Source organism: Ptiloglossa arizonensis, chromosome 4 (assembly GCF_051014685.1).
Source record: "Ptiloglossa arizonensis isolate GNS036 chromosome 4, iyPtiAriz1_principal, whole genome shotgun sequence".
Classification (NCBI taxonomy): domain Eukaryota; kingdom Metazoa; phylum Arthropoda; class Insecta; order Hymenoptera; family Colletidae; genus Ptiloglossa; species Ptiloglossa arizonensis.
This window is the reverse complement of record NC_135051.1, coordinates 8513557-8533703: the sequence shown is the minus strand read 5'-3', so window position 1 is coordinate 8533703 and position 20147 is coordinate 8513557. Positions and strand designations below refer to the sequence as shown.

The window sequence follows — 20147 nt, the reverse complement described above, 5'->3', positions numbered from 1 at the left end:
TCACGGTGCCGAAGAGGTGGAAATAAAAAAAAAAACTAACGGCCGCTCGAAACAATTTTCTCTCGTTAATTCATCGGTCTTACTCATTAACTTCCGCTAATAAGCATGGCCAAGTGCAAGTGAAACACGGCCGAGCGTGGTAATTGCCGTAGCGGTAATTGTCCGTCCTTTGCCGCCGAGGCCGTCGAATGGCACGAAGGAAATCCACCGACGGGGGGAAATCGAGCGAGAAAAATCGTCGATTTCGAATTCGCGGAATCACTTGACGAGGCGAGAAACTCGGCCCTCGGTGCAATTGCGAAAAAGTATCGAGGCGCGCGCTCGCCCGATTCGGCATCTTCGATCGCGCCACGCAATCTTCTTACCGAGTTTCACTTTCGACGCGCGCGCTCGCGTTGCAGATGGACTCGGAGGCGCATAGTTCTCGGGAAAATCGGACGAAAAGAAACGTTTCGGTCAACGGTGGTCCGGTGATCGACTTTCACGAGTATCTCGATCATCGAACGATGTATGCAATGCAAACGAGAGAAAAGATCGCGGCCGGTATCCGTGCGTGAGTAATAATCGTCTGTAATTACAAACCGCGCTTCCCACCCCCTTGTCGAGCGGGCGACGATCCACAGAAGGCGGTTTCTAGGTTGAACAGAAACCTCTTGGTTTCTGTTGGTACACAACCGGCCCGCATACCAGTCCAGCCATGAAAGAATGGAGAGCAGTCGATGCCACGAAATCCTACGATTCGACGCTCGGCCAATTATAGAGAAACTTTCTGGTAATAACCACGGGCCACGCTAACGTTTCGTTTCCAAATATTAAATCCGTCGGAAAGTTCCACGCGCGTGTTTTCCCTCGCATTTGGAATCGTTTGACGTCTTCGTTCGTAAATCGTCGGGTTACCCTTGCGCTACCAATCTACGCGAAACCGTGATTACACGGAGCGAAATTTATGCCGGTAGCAGCCTTGTAGATTGTCTCGAGAAAAATTGAAGAAATCTCTTCGAGTGCTCTCTCTTTCAATGGGTAAAACAGTTGGAAAATTTCCGTCGCTGAGGAGCTTTCTATACGGTTTCGACGATGAAAAATACGAGTACGTGGCAAGAAGTAAGGATGATCGAGAGATCGCGGGAAAGGACAAAGATGAAAAATCGCACGACGGTCGAAGCGTGAAAAAGGTCCGCGTTCAGATGGGACGTTTACTCGCAAAGCGACTCGACGACGAGAAAGTCGAAGATAAACTGGAACCTGCTTCCGTTTCGCGGCAATTATTTCTCGAACGCGATGTAGTTACGCGAACGTGGCCCGTTCGCCGGCGGCGACATTGAGGATCGTTCGTTCGGTGGTATCGAAGAAACAAAAGGGGAAGAAAGTTCTGGCCGAACGTTACCATAATCGTCACCGGTAATTCCGTAATAACGTTCGTTCCTTAGCTAGGTGAGACGGCCGGGACTGCACCGTGGCCAGCCACCGTCCCGTTCTCATAATTATTCCGCAATTATTACTCGCAATGTAGGCGAGATTAAAGTTAATCACAGGCTACGAGAGAGTGCTTACGCCGAGGAAGAAAGATCCTTCCAGCAGCGGACGGCACGTGCAACCTATTATCTCGGCACGGTGCTCTCCCAACGGAGGGGGAGACCTAAACAAACGCAACCGACCATTGTTACAAAAGACAATGACCAAGTGACGCGTGTAATCGTTTCTGTATCTATCTTCGAATCGCACCTGCGACAACCAGCCTCGCGCGTCCGAATCGCGGAAGGTCACCTGTGCGCTCTCCTCTCTCTCTCTCTCTCTCTCTCTCTCTCTCTCTCTCTCTCTCTCTCTCTCTCTCTCTCTCTCTCTCTCTCTCTCTCTCTTTTTCTTTTATCTCTTTCGCACACTTGGCGACGAAAGGAAACGTACACGACGTTTCCGGAATCCCGGGATATTCTTTCTGCAGTTCACGGGGATATTACCTACCCCGCCGTGTATGGGAGTTTGGGAAAAATTTCAATCGAGCAGCGAGTTTTAAATGGAATTTTAATTTCGTCGTCGTTGTCGGCGCGCGATATCGGCGCGGAATTAAAATTCCTACGCGCGAAAGTTTTTACGCGGTCGGTGGAAGCAAGTTTCCAAGGGAACTCGTTCGAGCGGGCTCCTCGTTGTTTACGCGACGAGAACGTGAACGAGAAGCTCGCAAGCTCGATCTACGAGATCCTCGCCGCGGAATAACCTCGTGTCAACGGTTATTTCGCCACTCGGATTCTCGAGATGCAAACTGCCACCACCGTTCGACCTTATTATTTTCTCGCCTCCGTTTTAACCCTTCAACGACCGAGCTTGTAGAACGGAAACTGTCCTACGTTCTCCGGCGTCGTTTCTATTTTGCCTTCTTTTTTTCTACAAAGTCGTTCCGTTAAACGAGGTATTATATGAGATTAAATGAGGTGCGTATTGTTGTTCCTTGCCCGGTACATTCGTTACAAAAATCGAGGAAGAGGGGATACTTTTATATTCGATTGAATTTTCAAAGTTTTATTCTCGCTGAAATTCCGAAGAGAACGCGACGACGTGAAAGTCTAATTATTCAACGATTCGGTCGAAAGGCGTTCAACGAAGGAAGCAACAAAGATACCGGCAGCTTCCCGAATGAGAGAAAGGCGGCTTCTTTCGACCAAGGTTCAATTTTTCGAAACCTTCGTCATGCTTATTTTCAGAAGCACCTCGAATGTCTTATAAAACCGCGTTAAACCCACGACCCGATCTGTTTACCTTTTTTTGTTTACGCCGCGCGATACCGTCAACTCGAGCGACTCGAGGCTTGCGTCATAGATTGCAAAAATAAAGTGGGAAAAGTTCAGAAAAAGATCCGAAGCGATTTGGAAAAGTTTGCGAGGAATTTCGACGAAGTTATCGCATCGTAGCGTAATATTCGACTGTACTTTTCTTCGTTTTGTGATTTTGAAATTTTCCTTTTCAATATCGGAATATTGCTTATCTTTTATACCGTTGATCGTCGACGATCGAAACGAACTAAAAGGTCTGAATAAACGTGGCTCCAAATGTCACCGGTCTCTCGGAGTTGCAAGACGTTTCCATTAAACTGCAAACCGTTTAAAAAATATGAAAATAAAACGTGAAGTAACTCCGCGACGATCGACAAAGTATAGTAGCTCTTCCATTGAACGACATTGATTATCTGTAAGTAGGTAGCGCTAGCGTGTTTACTTTGCTCGATAAGTAACAGTCCTGTAGCTCCGAAACCAACGAAACTCGGTGTTTTTCACGCTTTGACGAGTGTACTGCACTTTGAAATTCGAGGCTTGCAAATTCGTGCAAATTGGTGCAAATTCGTCCGAAACGAGTACCTTTCCTATGAAATTAATGTAACGGCGTTGAGATCGTGTTACGCTGACCGAGCAAAATAGAAACCCACCTTGCTGCGTCGGTTTCTCGAATACTATGTAAAGCTGGCGTAGAGTGCGAACGTATTGCGAAATATAATTGCACGGTTGCGACTATTAACGCAGCCGGACTTTTCGTGTTTACCCACGGAGGTCTCTATCAATGTCTCGACTGTTCCAACACGCCACAACTGTCTTTACACTCGAGCACATAGAAGCGTATTAACAGATCGTTAACGTTAACAACTCCGTTCGGTCCAAAGATTCTTTTTACTCGTTCTATAGAACAGTTATTACACTTTCTCTGTAGGAATTTTTGTTAACATTCCTCCTTCCTTTCTCTTTTTTTCCGCTCTTATCTTGCATAGCTGGGTGCAATGATTTTCACGCAATTTTCACGCAATTTTCATGCAATTTTCATGCGAAGTTAATAGGCCGTTGTATCGTTGTTCAAAGATTTGTAGGCATATTTAAGAAAGAAGAATCTCGGTTCACCGATCACGGATCGAATGATCTCGCGGCGCGCGTACCATCGGATTGGTTCGCGCGTGTGGCAAATCGTTCGATTTCGAAGTCTGCGCTCGCGATCGGATGTAAACAGCGAGAGAATCGTGACTTCTCCGTTCGACGTGGCTCGTTCCTGTTTGTCGCGAGAGAAGGGACGACAGGGAACTAAAGCGTGCTCGTTGGAAAATTTCATTCGGATTTGGATCTTCTTGGTCTCGAGGACGCGTATTCGGGTGTCTAGAGCGGGTTCGGAACAAAGGAAAGAGAATCCCTTTCGCGCGATGCGCCGCGACACGCCGAAAACGTCCCACGATCGAAAGCACGAGGACGCATGGTGACGCGGAGGGAAAACAACGAGGGGTGGACGGAAGAGGGAAACGTGAAAATTACGGATTAACAGAAGCAAACAAAGTAGGTGGGAGAGGGGTAAAGAGAAAGACAGACCGAGGTATAGCAAGGCGAGCCGGTGATCGTAGTGGGATCGACAAAGCTACCTGGATCCACGACGGCCACTTTCGACGGCAGTAACCACGAAGACGCCATGACGACACGATCACCCACATCGTTCTCGGCTCGGCTGTCCGCTGTCGGTCTAGTCGCAGCGGTCTTTCTTCTGCTGGCAACACGTGAGTTCACACGAAAACGCGGATTACTTACGAGAAAGTATCACAAGGGCTGTCGAATACCACGCGCCGACGGAGAGAGTCCTCGATTCTTCGCGATTCCCCAAGTGTTCCTACGCGATTCGCTCGCTGGCTCGCATACGTGATTTCCAAAGTTCTCGGTCTTTGCGAGTGTACGTCGAGAATCTTCCGAACACCCTGTCATCGGGCTAATGTCTCTTCCCGTTGAAATAAAATCGAAGATCGCGTCGTAAAATCGTGAACCGATCTCGCAACCGGACAAACCCGTGAAAGTCCATTCGGCGAGACACAGTCCGCGATCTTACGCGAACAAAGTGCCAACGCGTACGAGTTTGCGCGAGTCGGCGGGAAATCGTGCCGGAATTTTCGAGGGGAACCGATTTCTCGACACGGGGGTAGATAACGCGCGAGATCGAAGACGGACAGGTTTCATTTGTAACGAATCGCGCCAATTACCGAACGATCCGGCACGCGCTAATTACTCGAGCCAATTAACGACGCGAGCTCTGCAAGCTCGTTCGACGTCTCGATTTGCCGGTCTGTTTCGCGTCGCCGGGCGACTTTCGCGTTCCACGCTTTTCTCCGCGGACCGTCGTCACGCGGAGAGGAGAAAGAGATTCGCGTCGATAACGGGGAACAAGAATAAGAAAAAAGCAAATCGATACACGGGAAAAGAACGCGTTCGACGCGGAGTTCGAGATGGAATTCTCGAACGCTTTCCCCTCGAGAATCGACGCCCGGCCACGCGAAAGTGCAACCGTGGGCCTGTCCTCTCGTACACGATGGACGAAACTGCTCTTCACCGGGACGATAATTCCGTGTATCCCGATTGTGACTCGCGCCGACTTGCCGACTTGCCGACTTGCCGACTTGCCGACTTTCTCCGTGCCACCGCGAGTGACTAGGAAAAACCAATCTCTTCTCTCGACGATTTTCCCGGTCGAGAGAAAAAATAGAAAAGAGAGGGTAAATCCAGTTGGTCCTAATCGGGAACGATCTTTCCCGTGTTCTCTCTCGTGTCTCGACTCGCGCATTATTTGGGCCGGCGACTGGTTGCGTAATCTCGGTTCCACTCGAACGCGAGACTCTCGACGGATAAATGGAATTTGTCGGGAACAGGCGTGTCTCGATATCCAATGATAGAATCGTGGCAGTCGGAAACGCGAAACTCGATATTTCGTTTTAAGAACCGAGGGGGAGAAAAATATTACCAGCAGGGTTTCCCTCTCGGAAAAATTAAACGTTTCTCGCCTCCCGGGTTTCGGAATCGGGATGGGGGATCTTTGTTTCGTCTCGTCGGAGAATACGCGCGTTGCAACATTAGAGCTCCGAGAGTCGCATTATGTACGGGCTGGCAATTACGTTTGTCCGCCTTCTGCTTTCTCTTTCGTACGAAAATGTCAAAGGTCCGATATGTATCTCCGCTCTCTCCCTCTCTTTCTCAATTTTGTCGCTTCTCTTCTTTTTCATCGTCTTAACGCTACGTCGTTGACCTAAATTCACGACGAGTCTTCGGTGTCCACGAGAACCCGATTGCCAATAATTCGCGCTCGGGCTGCGCTAATCGCGAACTTTCCTTTTACACCGTCGTCTACCCGATCGTTCGGCTTTTTAACCTCGCGATTCCAGAACCTCGTAACGATTTAATCGCGTCTCTCTCTCTCTCTGCCTCCGTCCGTTCCCTCTCGATGTCATTACCGCGACAATAATTACGCGCTAATGGCTCGCGGCCGGAACGACGAAATGCATCCTCTTGGAGCTCGAAACCGACGCTGCTTCGACGCTTCGGTTTCGCATTAGCGATTGATAGCTCCATACAACTACCACCTGTATTCGAGGAGCGTCGTCTGTCCGCAAACCGCACGCGCCCGACCACGCTCGGAGTTTTTCCGTGCGAGGAAAACCGGAATCCGTAATACCGACCCTTTGACTCGAAACCTGTACCGTGCGCGGAAAACCTTCTCGCCCTTTGAACGTGCACGCGCAACGAACGCCCATGAGCGTTTACCGTCACCGGATAGTCTACAGGCCGCCTATAGAGAGCTAATAACGCTTTACGTAACGAAGAGGTATTCGCAAACGCAAGAAAGTTTCCTCGGTTCCGCAGCGAGGACGGAAACCTTTCGCGATCGGCGCGAAAATTGAAATCGCTGGAATCGATTTCGTTGCATTTACGTGGAAAAAAGTTCACCCTCGGAGTACTCACCTTTCTCGAGCTGCATCTTACCGTTCCTAAACATTTTCTTCTCGCGCATTTACCGAAGAACAATTCTTCGCGATAGATTCAATCCTCCGAGTCCTCTGCCGGGGTAATTTCCAACTCGCATCAACGTTTCGCTAAAACAGATATATTTCGCTGATACTCGCTATACTTGGCTGTAATCATCGGGAACGTTCGATCGTACGTACCTGACTACCTAACGCGTGCAATCGTCTCGATGAAAGTGACGAGTCACAAGTGACTCCGACACAGCGTTCGGAGGGCACGCTCCTCGAAGAACGGTTCTCCGTTTAACCCTTGGACCGGGATAGACGTTGGAAAAGGTATCCAGATGCACGAACGAGCCCATCCGGTCGAGGACCGTAACAACGTATTTTTGTCCAATTATGAAATACCACGGGCACGGGACAAAGTGGTACACGCGATCCCCAGGTGAACGTTACATCATCGATTACAAGCGACAGTTAACGGCACCACGAAACAATCCGGGCTCGCTACCCGAGACGTGTCTAATTTTCCTCGGCTCGGCCGGCGATTTTTCCGGAATTTCCAAAGAGACCGCGGGTCGCCGTTTACCCTGGCAGGATTTATGCCCGAGCACGAATAAGTAAATCTCGTCAGGATGGACGATATCCTGTCCGTAACGGTACGCGCTCGATCAAAGGGTTAGCGATCGGTCGACCGGTTCCGCGATTCGTTAGCATCTATCGCGAACGATGCGCGCCCAAGAATTGGCCTTGACGTTCGATCCATATTTATGCGTGTTCTAACCCTGATTCTCCTCGTGGCCGACTCCAGCGCGCTTGTTTACCGACCTGTCTCCCCCTGGACGTCCTCTCGTATTCACGTATAACGGTACGAGAGCTGAATCGGTAACTGGGACGCGACTGGTCCGCCTCGCGAGACAATTCGTTAACCAGGGGGGGATAAAAGAAACGTGTAACGTTGCTCAACGTCTCTTTTATTTGCGAACACGTTCTTGTACCTTGGACACGATTAATCGATTGTCCCTACCGTTGTCCCTCGGATCGAAAAATGCTCGTTTTTTACTCCCGAACGACACGCTCGCCTCCTAATATTCATCGAGTGTAAACAGACGCGCAATGTCTGTGCACTGATGCGCGAAACCGGGAAAAAGAACGCAATTTGGGTATTGGAATTGTTTTATTCGTACATCGTTCCGTTGCGAGATAAAATAATCGATCGAAACAATGACTCCGACGGTTATTGGGACATCTACCCTAGATGACCGGTGCATTCCGTGATCCCTGCACGACACGATCTGCTCCACATGCCGTGCATTCGGGGCACTCGCGTTTGCATACCGTGTCACGATTGGTAAGGATCCCCCCACCTTCGTTCGGGCAATAATCGATCTTCGACTCCGCGAGTCGACTACCGTTAACCCGTCGATCGACGCCGGAGGATCGGTAACCGCCGACCAACGGAATTTATTATTCTAACTAGCGCGATCCCGAGATCCGATTAGTTATGCATGCGACCGGTTTCTCGATCTTCGAGAGACGTTCGCGTCCCGTTCTTAATTATTCGGGAGGCAAATCGGCCACGGGCAACTTTGACCCGCGATCGTTTATCACAGGTCGGAGGTGTCCCTTTTCAAATATTCAAATATTTCTTTAACAAGGATCCCTTGTCGATGATCCCTGGAGGACGATTAATCAATTCCGATTATGTGTTCGCAGAGGCACGCAGCCAGGCTTATTATGGGAAGCTTATTGGCAAGCTGTCGGAAATTCATCACGGCGTCAGCGGTGAAGTTTACGCCGTGGACGGGCGAACTCTGTTCATCAAGGACTTCACCTACGACGGCGAAGCACCAAGTTCGTAACCAAGAACCACCCAGAATCGTCGAACTTTCCCCGTTTCGATCGCCCGGTTTGCATTTTCGCGGCAAGTTCTTCGAACGGTTCTACCGTGAGCTGCCGAGGAACGCGTGCAAGGGACACACTTCGTATCTCGCGCGTTTACAAGCGGAGCGTGTGATTGGCCAAATCGCGCACCAATTGAAAGTGACGGAGAAAAAAAATGTACCACGAGGAGCTGGAAAGCTGTCGCTCGAATTAGGGGTAACGTAGTACTCCTTACCGCGTGCAAAGGGAACTGTGGACTCGATCGAGTAATTTTTGTTTACTGACCTTTGCGGACAATATCCACCGAACGACCGTTTTCTTTCCAGCTCCCCGCGGTAGAGGAGAGGCTCTTTTAATCGCGATAGAAACAACGAGCACCACGTTGAATTTTCAACGGACGTAAATGAAAAAAGAAGCCACCACGGTCACGGAGGAGATTATCGATACCGGTATTAAATTATACCTTCCAATTTGACGCGAAACGAATCTGGGGAACGCGTATTGAATTTTTCCACGTCACGCTGGATATTTAATATCGCGTGAAAAGCGGATAAACGAAGCGTATTCGGGACGCAGCGTTGTACGAAATTCCGATGAAAACATCCCGCTTGTTTTACATCGACTCGGCCGTCGGGGATAATGGTAAACATCCTGCGGATACCGCTTTTTCATCGTTCTTCGTTTCCATCGCCGCTATCGTTGGACGAATTCGTTTCGCGTTGATATATAGATCGATTACGAGGCATTTGCGAGTCTTGTTCGCGTCCACGAGCGATTTTACACCACCCCGAGGTTCAATTTATCGTGGTTCCTCGGAGCTGGTTCGACAGACCAGCGCGGAGAAATCCAAACAGCTTTAAAGTTGTACCGCGAGTCGTAAAAGGTTCTCCCACTTGTCCCTTTCGACTCGTTCGAGCTGCTCTCACTTTCCTGTTTACGTACCGCGGTTCGATAAAATCGAAAGCGTTCGGTTCACGAAGGACGCGCCGACTCGCGACGACGCTCCAACAAATTAACCGAATGGAAACGGGGTGCTTGTAAAAAAATATTACGGAGAAACGCAACCGGACGATCGAGCGACGCAACCTTATGCGATAGCGAATAGCGACTGTAATCGTAATCTTCTTTCAGCCGCCTACTTTTACGTGGGCACCTCGAAAAGTCCCAATGGAAACGGCATCAGACTTCGGGACGAGCGTGGATCGTGAGTGAACATTCGTTTTCCTTGTTAAACGACCCTTAGTAACCCTAATAATCGGATTCGAAGGCTTCGTAGGTAGTAAGAATTGCACAGGTTTAAAAAACCGTGCGCCAACGATAGAAAGAGCACTCTCGGTGCTCCGTTTAGCCTCTAGTTGTGTTGTTCTCGTACGTAGAAAAGGGCACGCGAAAAGATCGTTCGATAGCGTAGAGACGACTTAGAGCGTTGTAACGAATCGGGGACCTTGGACTACAAATGTGCCATTTTCTCCATTTGCGACAGAACGGACACACTGAGGCGATATCGAAGGAAGGACGTCACGCTCACGTTACCCGACGGCAAGACTCTGAACAACATCAAGTGGTTCTGCGTGTGGTGCGACGAATACGCCGTGAGTAACGAATACACAAACGGTGAAAAATGTTTAACTCGTAACCGTTCTTGGTACACTCTCACCTTTCTCGACGATGTAACGTTGCGCAACGCATAGATGGTCGGTTTCAAGGTTCCGTTCGACCCTTGACCCAATGGAGAACTAGCTCCGAGACGTTCGAAAGGTTCTCAAAATACGTCGACGGGATCGCGGCGCGTATATTGTGCTCGTGACCTTCGGTGTCACGTCGATTCCGCTCGAACGATACAGAAAACCGGTATCCGATCGTTTCCTCGGCGTGCAACTTTCACACTCGTGGTTGTTGCAACGCGTGCCACCAGCGGATAGAAAGTAATCGCTTCGATTGGCGCTGCGCCACGCGGACGACACCGAATCTACCCGCGAATTGGATTCGATCGACCCTTGGAACGATTCTTGGCTCGGGAAGGGAATCGAGAGCCCGATTACGACCTCGAGAATTACTTACGGAGAGCCACCTCGTGAAATATCGAATATAACGGCCGCGGAGCTTCGCGCTGACACAGTTTGCGTCGACGTACGATCCATCGGACGTGATTTTTCCTCGAGAAAAACACACGAGAGGCGGGCAACCCGTGAAATATCAGATTTAACGAGCAGACCGATAGAGGAACCGGGAGACTCGCTTATCCGTGGCAGTTCGCATAGGTCGTCGATTTACGCGCGACGCAAATTTATTCCGAGTCGGAGTATCCAACGTCCGGTGGCAGATACCGTATGTTGGAAATTCCGGAACGATAAGCTCCAACGCGACAGAACCAGAACGCGAACGCTCGATTTTCCGATGGGAAACGAACGAACGCGAACGATCGACGAAGAACAATCTGTAACGATCTTTGACTGCTCTCTTCGAGGTTATCTATGCTAAAAGGAATTCTCCCGTTAAAACCATTCGAATCGCACGATAAACAATTTAAGCGATCCCTCGACACGACGGAGCGTTATTGTAATTAGATTTAGACCCACCACCGTACCCTATACTCCAAAAATTGAGTCTTTTTTCACGCAACGTGCTCTTTTAGGTGAACTTTGGAGACGTGAGAATACCCAGGGGATTCGACTACCCGAAACCACAGAAACTGGCAGCCCTGAGCGGCGTGCACGGCATCAGTTCGGAACCGATCGTCGTCGTCGACAGCCAGACTCTCTTGATACCTAGCTTCAGCTACGACGGCGAAGCGCCCGGTAAGCTGCAACCCCGACAACAATCGACTCGATAACACGCTCGTTTAACCCTAATCGTACCAAGACGTACGACCATCGCACGTCCCGATACGTTTGTTTGATATTTCGTAACCGTTGGAAATAGGATCGTTCCACCTTGGTACGCTAGGGGACAGAAACTAACGACGGTGCATCGACGAATTCTTTTTTCGCAGACGCGAAATTCTGGGTGGGGGCGGGACCCACACCATCGCCTCAAGGAATCCGCGTGCCCGATGAGAACGGAAAGGTGGTGCCTCTGCGTCGATACGATCGCAAAGCCATCGTGCTCACGTTACCCGACGATCTGACGATCCACCAGATCGGCCACTTTGGCGTCTGGTGCGAAGCCTTCACCGTCGACTTTGGCCACGTGCAAATCGCGCCGAATCTTAACGTGCCACCCTCCCTGAAGATGCTCGGAGTCTCGCCGCAGGTAAGCTGGAAAGTCTTCCTGTAGTCGGGGCAGTTCGCTGCAAGAAGAATCGCCGGCTTGGACGTATTCGATGCTCACGGTAATATCAAATAACATCGAGCGAGTCGATCGAAACGATTGCCGATAGTCGTTTCGATTGTTTCGCTCCCGATCGCGAGGATCTTTGAAGAAAGCCCCGATGTCTTAGAGATCGTGGTTTCCAAACGTCTATTAAAAAAGGAACGAGAAGAAAATGAATTTCTCGTACGTTTGAAACGTTTTTCGTACGCGTCGTTACACGAATCGAAATACAGACGATAACCGCGAAACGGGGATCTCTAAGATCCGTGAACCGATTACTTTTCTAACGCGGCCTCGAAGTATGGAGCATCGTTCTCGCGTGGCATTGTACAGACTGCGAATTTCCATGCCAATCACGTTTCGAGCTGACAGAAGGAAAGGGATTCGAACAGGGCTTTTACCCCGTTCTCGATCGATTTACATCGTCTTTAGAGACTCGATGTTACTGCGTCACGTTCCGTAAGTTTTCCTTGGGTCCCGGAACGAACTTCCACACGGTTTCATATTCCGTCCGACGTTTCGCGAGCCGATTTGCTTCTCCCGTCTCGCGCTTTCCGCTCGGATAAACGGCGTTAGGTCTGGAAAAATTTGTCCTCGAAGGCCGACGGAACTCTTTCTGGAATTTTGGCTCCTCGACGAGTCGATACGCACTCGGTACTGTTCCACGAGGGATTCGAGTGGACGTCTCGATGACGGTGGCGACACGATTTTCACGAATTTTCCATGTTCCAATGTTCCCCTGGGCACGGATACCTCTTCCTCTGGTTTTCGATGTTTACTCGAGTTCACGACGTGTTCAGATCCTCGCTCTAGACTACGCTAGATCCCCTCAACATCGCACACATCGTTGCTGTTGGCCAAGGACGGTGACGAAGATCGACATTCGCTTGTTTAATAACGGTGTAGAAAAGAAAAGGTTTGCCCTCGGAGGCAAGAATAACCCGTTCGAACGTAAAAGGGGATCGGAGGTCTTTATCTTGAGAGAAGATCGTCCTTGGTGGAAGCAGAGATAATTCTATTCCATCGGTAGTACGATCGCAGCAGGCTGTCGCTAAATTTGATCAGAGTTCGAGAATATGAATTTGTTCGTTTGCAAAGGCCTGTGCATAACATCCTGTCTCTGTCCTTGTGTTGCAGAACGTGCACCGCGGAGGGCAGGGACAGACGCTGGGCCAGGCGAATCTCTTCGAGCTGACCCCCTCGTCGTCGTCGCCGTCGTCTTCGTCGTCTTCGTCGTCTTCGTCGTCGTCGTCGTCGTCGCCATCCACCTCGTTCGCGAGCGCGTCATTGACTCAACAGCAATACCAACGTCCAACGACCTATCGACCGGTCCTGCGTCGAGAAGATCAGGTCCAAGTGGTCCAGGCGATCGACTATCGAATACCAAAGAGCCTACAGACCCAGGAGCCGCTCGCGCAACAACTCCATCGGCTCCAACCTGGCTCCTATTCGCCGCAGACTGGAAGATCGGCCGCGATCGTTCGATACGGTGACGATGCCTCGAACGTAGACGACACCGCGTATCAGGAGCAGTTTAGAAACGACGGTTTGTCCACTTACGACTCTAGCCGAGCGGGACGGTCCAGGTCGCGTAGTCGACTGGCCGACGAGCCTTTGACGAATTCGTACGCCAGGGTGTTGCGATACCAAGGCGACAGAAGGCTCGATTCTTTCGTGCGCTACTAACCCATTTCCACCGAGAAGCGGAATATTCCGGATCGTGTTATCGGGCGTGGAATAATCCGCGGGCATTCGGTTATGTACTATCGGTAGCTGAAAAGGTGTCATTCGAAGACCAAGGGAAAGACCAGAATCTAGACACCATTGAGCAATTTTCGGCAATTCCCTCCAGAGGTTATCTTCTCGGTATCCGCACAGTAACGTCCCCTACGGGGAACTAGAGAAATGGCATCCGGACGAATCCAGTACCGCGTGTAAGGGGAATTTCTGCCCGAGTGACATCTTGCCAGCTGCCCATTGTACCGTTTGAGAAAAGTGATATCGTCGATAACGGTTCGTTTAAAAATAACTTTTCAACTTGTTCCGCTTCTGGATGCAAATGGACCAACGGATAGGTACCACCGGAAAATTTCTGATACGACTCGAGAAACCTACGAGACACGGACTCAGGGACTCTCGAACGAAACCGGAAGTCTTCGAAAACGTCTCCAGCTCCATTTTTGCATAGAAAAATTCACCCCGAGAGAGGAAAGTAATCCCGAATCGATCTACGCGTCGTGCTAGCCGGTGAATCCCCGTTGTAAATCGGCCCCGGGGCTTCGTCGAAACTCGGTCGAACTCGTGTTTCGACAAATTAGCGAAAGTTCGCCAAGCGGGCCGCCATATTTACCAACGATGATACGTACCGCGGAAAACTCGGCTGGCACAGCTGGAATAATATTGGCCGGGGGCTCGTTCGCCAAGTTCCCCGGTCGCGTGCAGCTACTTTGGAAACTTCGCGAGAGGAGAGAGCTTCCCTTTATTTATTTAATCGGCTAGCCGTTGGACAGGGAATCCCGGGACACCGATACATTTGTACACGTGGGAGCGAGTTACACGACGCGAGTCACTTATACAGGGTACAGCGTGGCCAGAAAAGTAACCTAAATACCGTGTATACGAGGATTCGAGGAAGCAACGTGTTGTATTTGGATACACCGATACAATGGGGACACCCCCTTGCTTCCCTCGCTCCTGGTAGATGGAACTCGTGTTAGTTTTCTGGCTACGCTGACAGTGTGAGACTTTCGGTGACTTTCTTTGAAAATGGTTTCAATTTCTCTGGCGATCGCCTCGAGAGTAATAGAGGAACGAAAAGAAACGTACAATGCAGCTGAAAAGATGCCTCCCGAATCAAGGGTAACGTAGTACAAACGTGGAACGTGGACAGACCTTCGTACGATTCGCGATTAACTTCCAGAGGTAAACTTCTCGACTACGCACAGTACCTCGCTCGAAATAAACCATCACCCTGCACGCGTATGGAATCACCCGCGAAGTAGACGCAATCTATGCAGACACGTGCCTAGAAGGCACGCCTTTAATCTCTCCAATCCCCTCTAGAATTCTATTCCAAGGGACGTACAATCTCGCCTACCGTACAAGTGGATGCATCGCGTTCTCCTGGAACAATACGAGTCGCCATAATTCACGGTCTACCGTCTCCCCGAGTCCGCATGAAATATATGTCGATATTAGCGACGGTTGGATACACACGTGCACACGTATAGGCCTGTCTCTCCAAGAAAATGGACCATTGTCGCCAGCAGCGTTATCCTCCAACATTTTTAACCGGCCCCCTCGAATGTATGTAAGACGACGCGAGCGTGAGAGAGAACAAGCGTGGGAAACGTAAATCTGTTTTGCGTGATTTACGGGAGAAATCGAAGGGATGGAAATCGAAGCGATTGCGTTTTAATGCACCGACCGAGGCCGAATGGCACCGCGCGATTGTAACCTCGTCTCGGTCCTCCTCTGTAATCCAGCGTGCAGAAACGACAGTTTTGTAAAGTCGTGCGAGAATCCGGTGAGACAACAGGTGGAATTTTTGCGACGAGAGCGATGCTCCATGGCTGTGATACGAGGGTGTTAATTCTACCCTAATGTTTCGCGCTCGAAAAAACGAGAATACTTCCAGCCTAGGCCAGTTCTTCCTTCGTGCATACGGGACGAAACACGTATATCCACCATTACATAGATTATATTTACACGCACGCGAGATGCGATTATTTTTTCTATCGACTTTTTTTGTACGTTTTTACCTGAGATTAATGCGAATAAACGTATTCTTCTTCAAACACGATATCTCCTTGCCTTACCTCGACAGAGAGAGTGTGTATGTATGTGTGGACGCGCGTGTGTTTTTCTACGATTCGTACTTCCGATTCGCGTTTCGACTTCGAGGCCCGCGAAACCGTGAATCGTCGGATCGATTTCGTATTTACCGGGCGGAATGACACGTCGCTGTTCCTCTAAGCGATGGTAAAACGGTTTTGTCGTTTTGATTTCAGTCGAAACTGAACTGCGAAGTTCTCGAGGACGGGCTGGCTTTCGAGGTGCGATGGGCCGTGGCCGGAGACAGCATAGTCGCCCAGCTCGTTGGAAAACTTGGTGAGTATATATTTCCGAGCTGTTCCGCGTTACCATCGTCACAAAAGGGCGAAACTTTCATCGCGGTTCGTTGAAAGAGCCGTGAATTTACACACCTCCCCCTCCTCGATCGACGAACCGCGGATCCGGTCGAACTTTTAATTAACAATGCCGCTTCGTCACCACCGGTTGTCCGGCAGATAACGCGGTTTTACAAATTTCTCTCGACGCTCTCCGAAGAGATTCCACCCGCCCCTACCCCCTTCCTCTCGATCGATCGCCTCGCCTCGCCCTCGCCTCCACCGCAAAACCTCGGAACCGGAACACGCGTCTCCGTAGCTTACGAATCCGAAAACCGGGCTATAATTGCGCACCCTATTTGCGCCCACCCTTCGGATCTGGTCGTTCTTCCGGAAAAAAAGTGCAAAAAAATTGCATTTCACGGTCTAATTAACGCGCGGAGGCGCTAAACGTTAAACGGACCGTTCGACGGATTAGGCGCCACCCCAGCGAACCGATCTTTCACGCGTGATGGAAAATAAATTTTCACGCGCCGAAATTTATACGCGGAATAATTCCGCTTATACGGTAATACACCGTCGATCGATCTCGAAGATCGGATCGTAACGAAACAATTAGAAATTATAGGTGTACAACAATCGCACGCAACCGCTGATCAATCTCAAAGTAGAGTAATAACCCTCTGAATGTTTTCGGGCCCAGAGAGACTCTCGTATCGCTCGATATGACACGGTTGAGAAAAGTACGATAAGATAACGAAATCTTCGTTGAATATGTACGGAGAACGTCTCTCCCGTGATCGATTAAGAACCGCTGGTATCGCAAAGGTTAACTATCGCTTACGAAACTCGTCGTATCGACAGACGATGGACAATACATGGCCTTTGGGTTATCCGGGGACCCCGTAAGAAGCGCGATGGTCGGCGGGGACGTTGTGGTCGCCTGGGTGGACAAGCAAACGCTTCAAGGATACGCGGTCGATTATTTCTTGGACGCCAAGTCTCAGTGCTCGGGTGGTCGTGGCAGTTGCCCGGATACGCGCATACAGGTACGTCACTTTTAACCGCCACCTGCAGCGGCCGACACCTGGTCATTGGGATTGTCCCCGGACAAAAGGGAGCCCTCGATTCAATCGCGTTCCTTTACATTCGATTAACTCGTCTCAAACAACGCCGCCTCGATTCCCCTTCTAGGAGAACACGAATTCCATTCGATTGTTGAACGCGGCCCTGGTGGACGGATACAGCATTGTCACGTATCAGAGACCGCTGAAGACGAACGACGAGCTGGACCATCAAATCCTGACAAACGGCTCGCAGGCGATCATCTGGGCCATCGGGCCTCTGAATGAGAGACAAGAGGTCAGCTTCCACTCGGACTATTTGAAAACCGACCGCCTCATCGAGTTCGGTAGACCACCGGTTTGGAATTGTCCCGTTCCAGATCAGGAACAATCTCAGCTATTCGTGGATAACGACGAGAAGGGCAGCGGTAACCAGGTGATCGATAACGCACGGAAGATTATTAACGACGGAACCTTTCGAAAGTAGTTTTCCCATAGTTTTTCCGAGACTTGGCGAGATTAACTCGATTTTGCGACGCAGGAATTGGTCACGACCACCAAGAGGCCCAAACGCATGCCACCGAAGCCGGCATCGGCCCCGAAGACCGACGCTTGGGTCATCCCACCGATTCCGTGCGACGAGCCCGACGATGGGGTATTTTACGCCCAGATGGGACCAACCGGAGGCAAGCACGGATACCCTGCAATCACCGGTACGAAAAGCGGGCGGACCATCTGTACGGGTATTATCAACCGGGGACTAAAGTACGGAATAATACGTTTCACTTTCCCCAGGTCACGTCGGTTGGGGTATCGCCTGGTACATAAACGGTCTTCTAATACCGGAGATCAACGTGGTCCGTGGCAATAAGTACTCTTTCGTCGTGGAAGGCGGTGAGAACCCTGACGCGCCCGCCCTTTATCATCCCTTCTACATAACCGACGACCCCGTCGGCGGATACCAGCACAAAACACCCGAGGAGAAAGCCGTAAGCCAAACACGCCTAAACGAGGCCCCCTCGTCCCTCTCGTTCCCCTTGTCCTCCCGTCTCGTTTCGTAATTACGTCGAGGATCGACGAACGGTAAAAGACACTTTTCCTCCGCGAACAGAAAGTGAAGATATTCGCCGGTGCTGAACGCCAACGGGGTATATATCGGCCCACGGGTGTCGGACGTCTGTGCAACTGGGTCCCGGATCAGAATCAACCGCTAGCGAACGAGTTCTCGACGTTCGGGGCTTATCAGCGCACCCTGACCCTCAAGTGCGACAACGGAGAACCTGGTCTGGTGGAATGGACCCCGGACGAGAACACACCGGACACCGTGTATTACCAAGTAAGTCCGAAGTCGAATCGTTAATCGTTGATCGTATCGTGTACTCACGCGATTTTCGCGGGTTCAGTGTTTCACGCACCGTTACCTGGGCTGGAAGATCAACGTGCACAACAACTGCGACGCCGGTGAGACCGCCGGCAGCGAGAACCACGAGGTGTACGTGGTGCCGAAAGATCAACGACCGAGCGGGGACGATCTCGAGAGCAGCTCCAGCATCCGCGTCTCGAGCAAGGTAACGCCAACGGCGGAGTTTCTTCAGCAGCAGCTTCATCATCCTCATCGTGAACACGGGCTTCGTTATCCATATCATCCAGCGACTAACCCCGGCAATCTAAGCTCATCATACACGCAGCTACTAACGACCGCTAATAATAACAACAATTACGTGCGCTTGCAATCACCGTACGAGGAGCCGTTCGGTTCGAAGCCTTCGTACAGCAACCACGGCCACGGAGCCGGGCCGCATCGTCACGAGGTACGCGTGAAGGATACGCATCACGCGCACCTCGACGAGGATCTCTTGCAGTATCACCACAACCACAACCACCACCATCATCATCATCACCATCAACAGCAGCAGCTCGCGCCGATCTATCGCGAACAATCGGCGACGGGAGGCATCAGACCCGTCTCGGCCTCCTCGTATCCTCCTGGCCGACAACAGATCACGGAGATCGAGCCGGAGCTACTCCAACAGGCCTCTAACCAGCAATTGTCTAACCTCGTTGCAGATAACCCACGACCACTGAGCCACGGGACAAAATACGCTTATTCGGCTGTCACCGGGCCGCAGATCCTATATTCGAGGCCGCCGCCGCCTCATCATTACGCGACCAATTACCACCATCTTTATCATCACCCACCGCTCCCTCACCATTATCACTACCATCAACCGGAGCAGAGGACCCAGCTGATGTTCGTCAAGAGACCGGTGCTGACGCGTCGTCCGATGTTGCAGAGTGCTCCTCACCCGATGCCCCAAACCACCTTCCAGTCGAGACCGACATTTCTGGAACGGAAAAAGGCTGTTTACAGACCAACGTCCTCTACTTACAGGAGAACGCTCGAGAAACACTCGACCGGGACCACGAATCCCCAGATCGCGAAACTGAAGAAGATCGACACCAAACAGAGGAGCAAATTGGAGGCCAAAGTGTCCGACGCGGTGGACGTGTCCAACGTGTTCACCGGACCAATGAAACCCGCTAGAAACACGGGATTCGACCCAGACTCGATAGTGATCGAGGGTGGCTTCAAACCCATCATCAGAAGCATCGACGCGCCCGTGGAGGCTCAAAGGAGGATCTCGGAACAGAGGACCGAGCAAAACGAACCTCTCGCTCGAGACACAACGTCCAATCACAGACCCGTGGACAATTTCGAACCGGTATTCATACCCTCGCCACCGGTACCAACGATCGACACGACCAAGAAGTCCAAGAAGAAAACGAAACGTCCCAGCGAGACCGACGACATGGAAATGGCAGCCGACAGATCGAACGCCTATTACCTGCCACCGGTATCGAGCACCATACCCAACGAGGCGCGATCTTCGTCCGGGGTACTGATCACCTTCGACGGGAAGAGATTGAAGGACTCCAGCCTGGCGAGATCGATCTCCGGGATCGAGGGCCACTCTAACGGCAGATTGTCCTCGGACCTTCTCAGTAGGACCCCTCAATTCGGCAGATTTAAAGGAG

General features: G+C 50.8%; 1 protein-coding gene across 2 annotated transcripts in view; it reads left to right on the top strand.

The window, feature by feature from the left end:
• Positions 1 to 4416: 4416 nt before the first annotated feature.
• The window catches only part of Skeletor (DM13 and DOMON_DOH domain-containing protein skeletor), a 16039-nt gene continuing 308 nt past the window's right edge, over positions 4417 to 20147 (top strand). The window contains exons 1-14 of one of the 2 annotated variants that reach the window (XM_076309119.1): positions 4417 to 4516; positions 8459 to 8596; positions 9758 to 9830; positions 10110 to 10218; positions 11262 to 11424; positions 11619 to 11878; positions 15949 to 16048; positions 16912 to 17096; positions 17242 to 17547; positions 17653 to 17824; positions 17907 to 18100; positions 18223 to 18447; positions 18515 to 18679; positions 19406 to 20147. The exon at positions 19406 to 20147 is cut by the window's right edge and continues 308 nt beyond it. In XM_076309119.1, the coding sequence (XP_076165234.1) occupies positions 4432 to 4516; positions 8459 to 8596; positions 9758 to 9830; positions 10110 to 10218; positions 11262 to 11424; positions 11619 to 11878; positions 15949 to 16048; positions 16912 to 17096; positions 17242 to 17547; positions 17653 to 17824; positions 17907 to 18100; positions 18223 to 18447; positions 18515 to 18679; positions 19406 to 20147 (2917 nt within the window). In that variant the 5' untranslated portion in view covers positions 4417 to 4431. Of the gene's footprint in view, positions 4517 to 8458; positions 8597 to 9757; positions 9831 to 10109; positions 10219 to 11261; positions 11425 to 11618; positions 11879 to 15948; positions 16049 to 16911; positions 17097 to 17241; positions 17548 to 17652; positions 17825 to 17906; positions 18101 to 18222; positions 18448 to 18514; positions 18680 to 19178; positions 19300 to 19405 lie in introns of those variants that run through there. The other variant, XM_076309120.1, reaches the window with a different exon arrangement.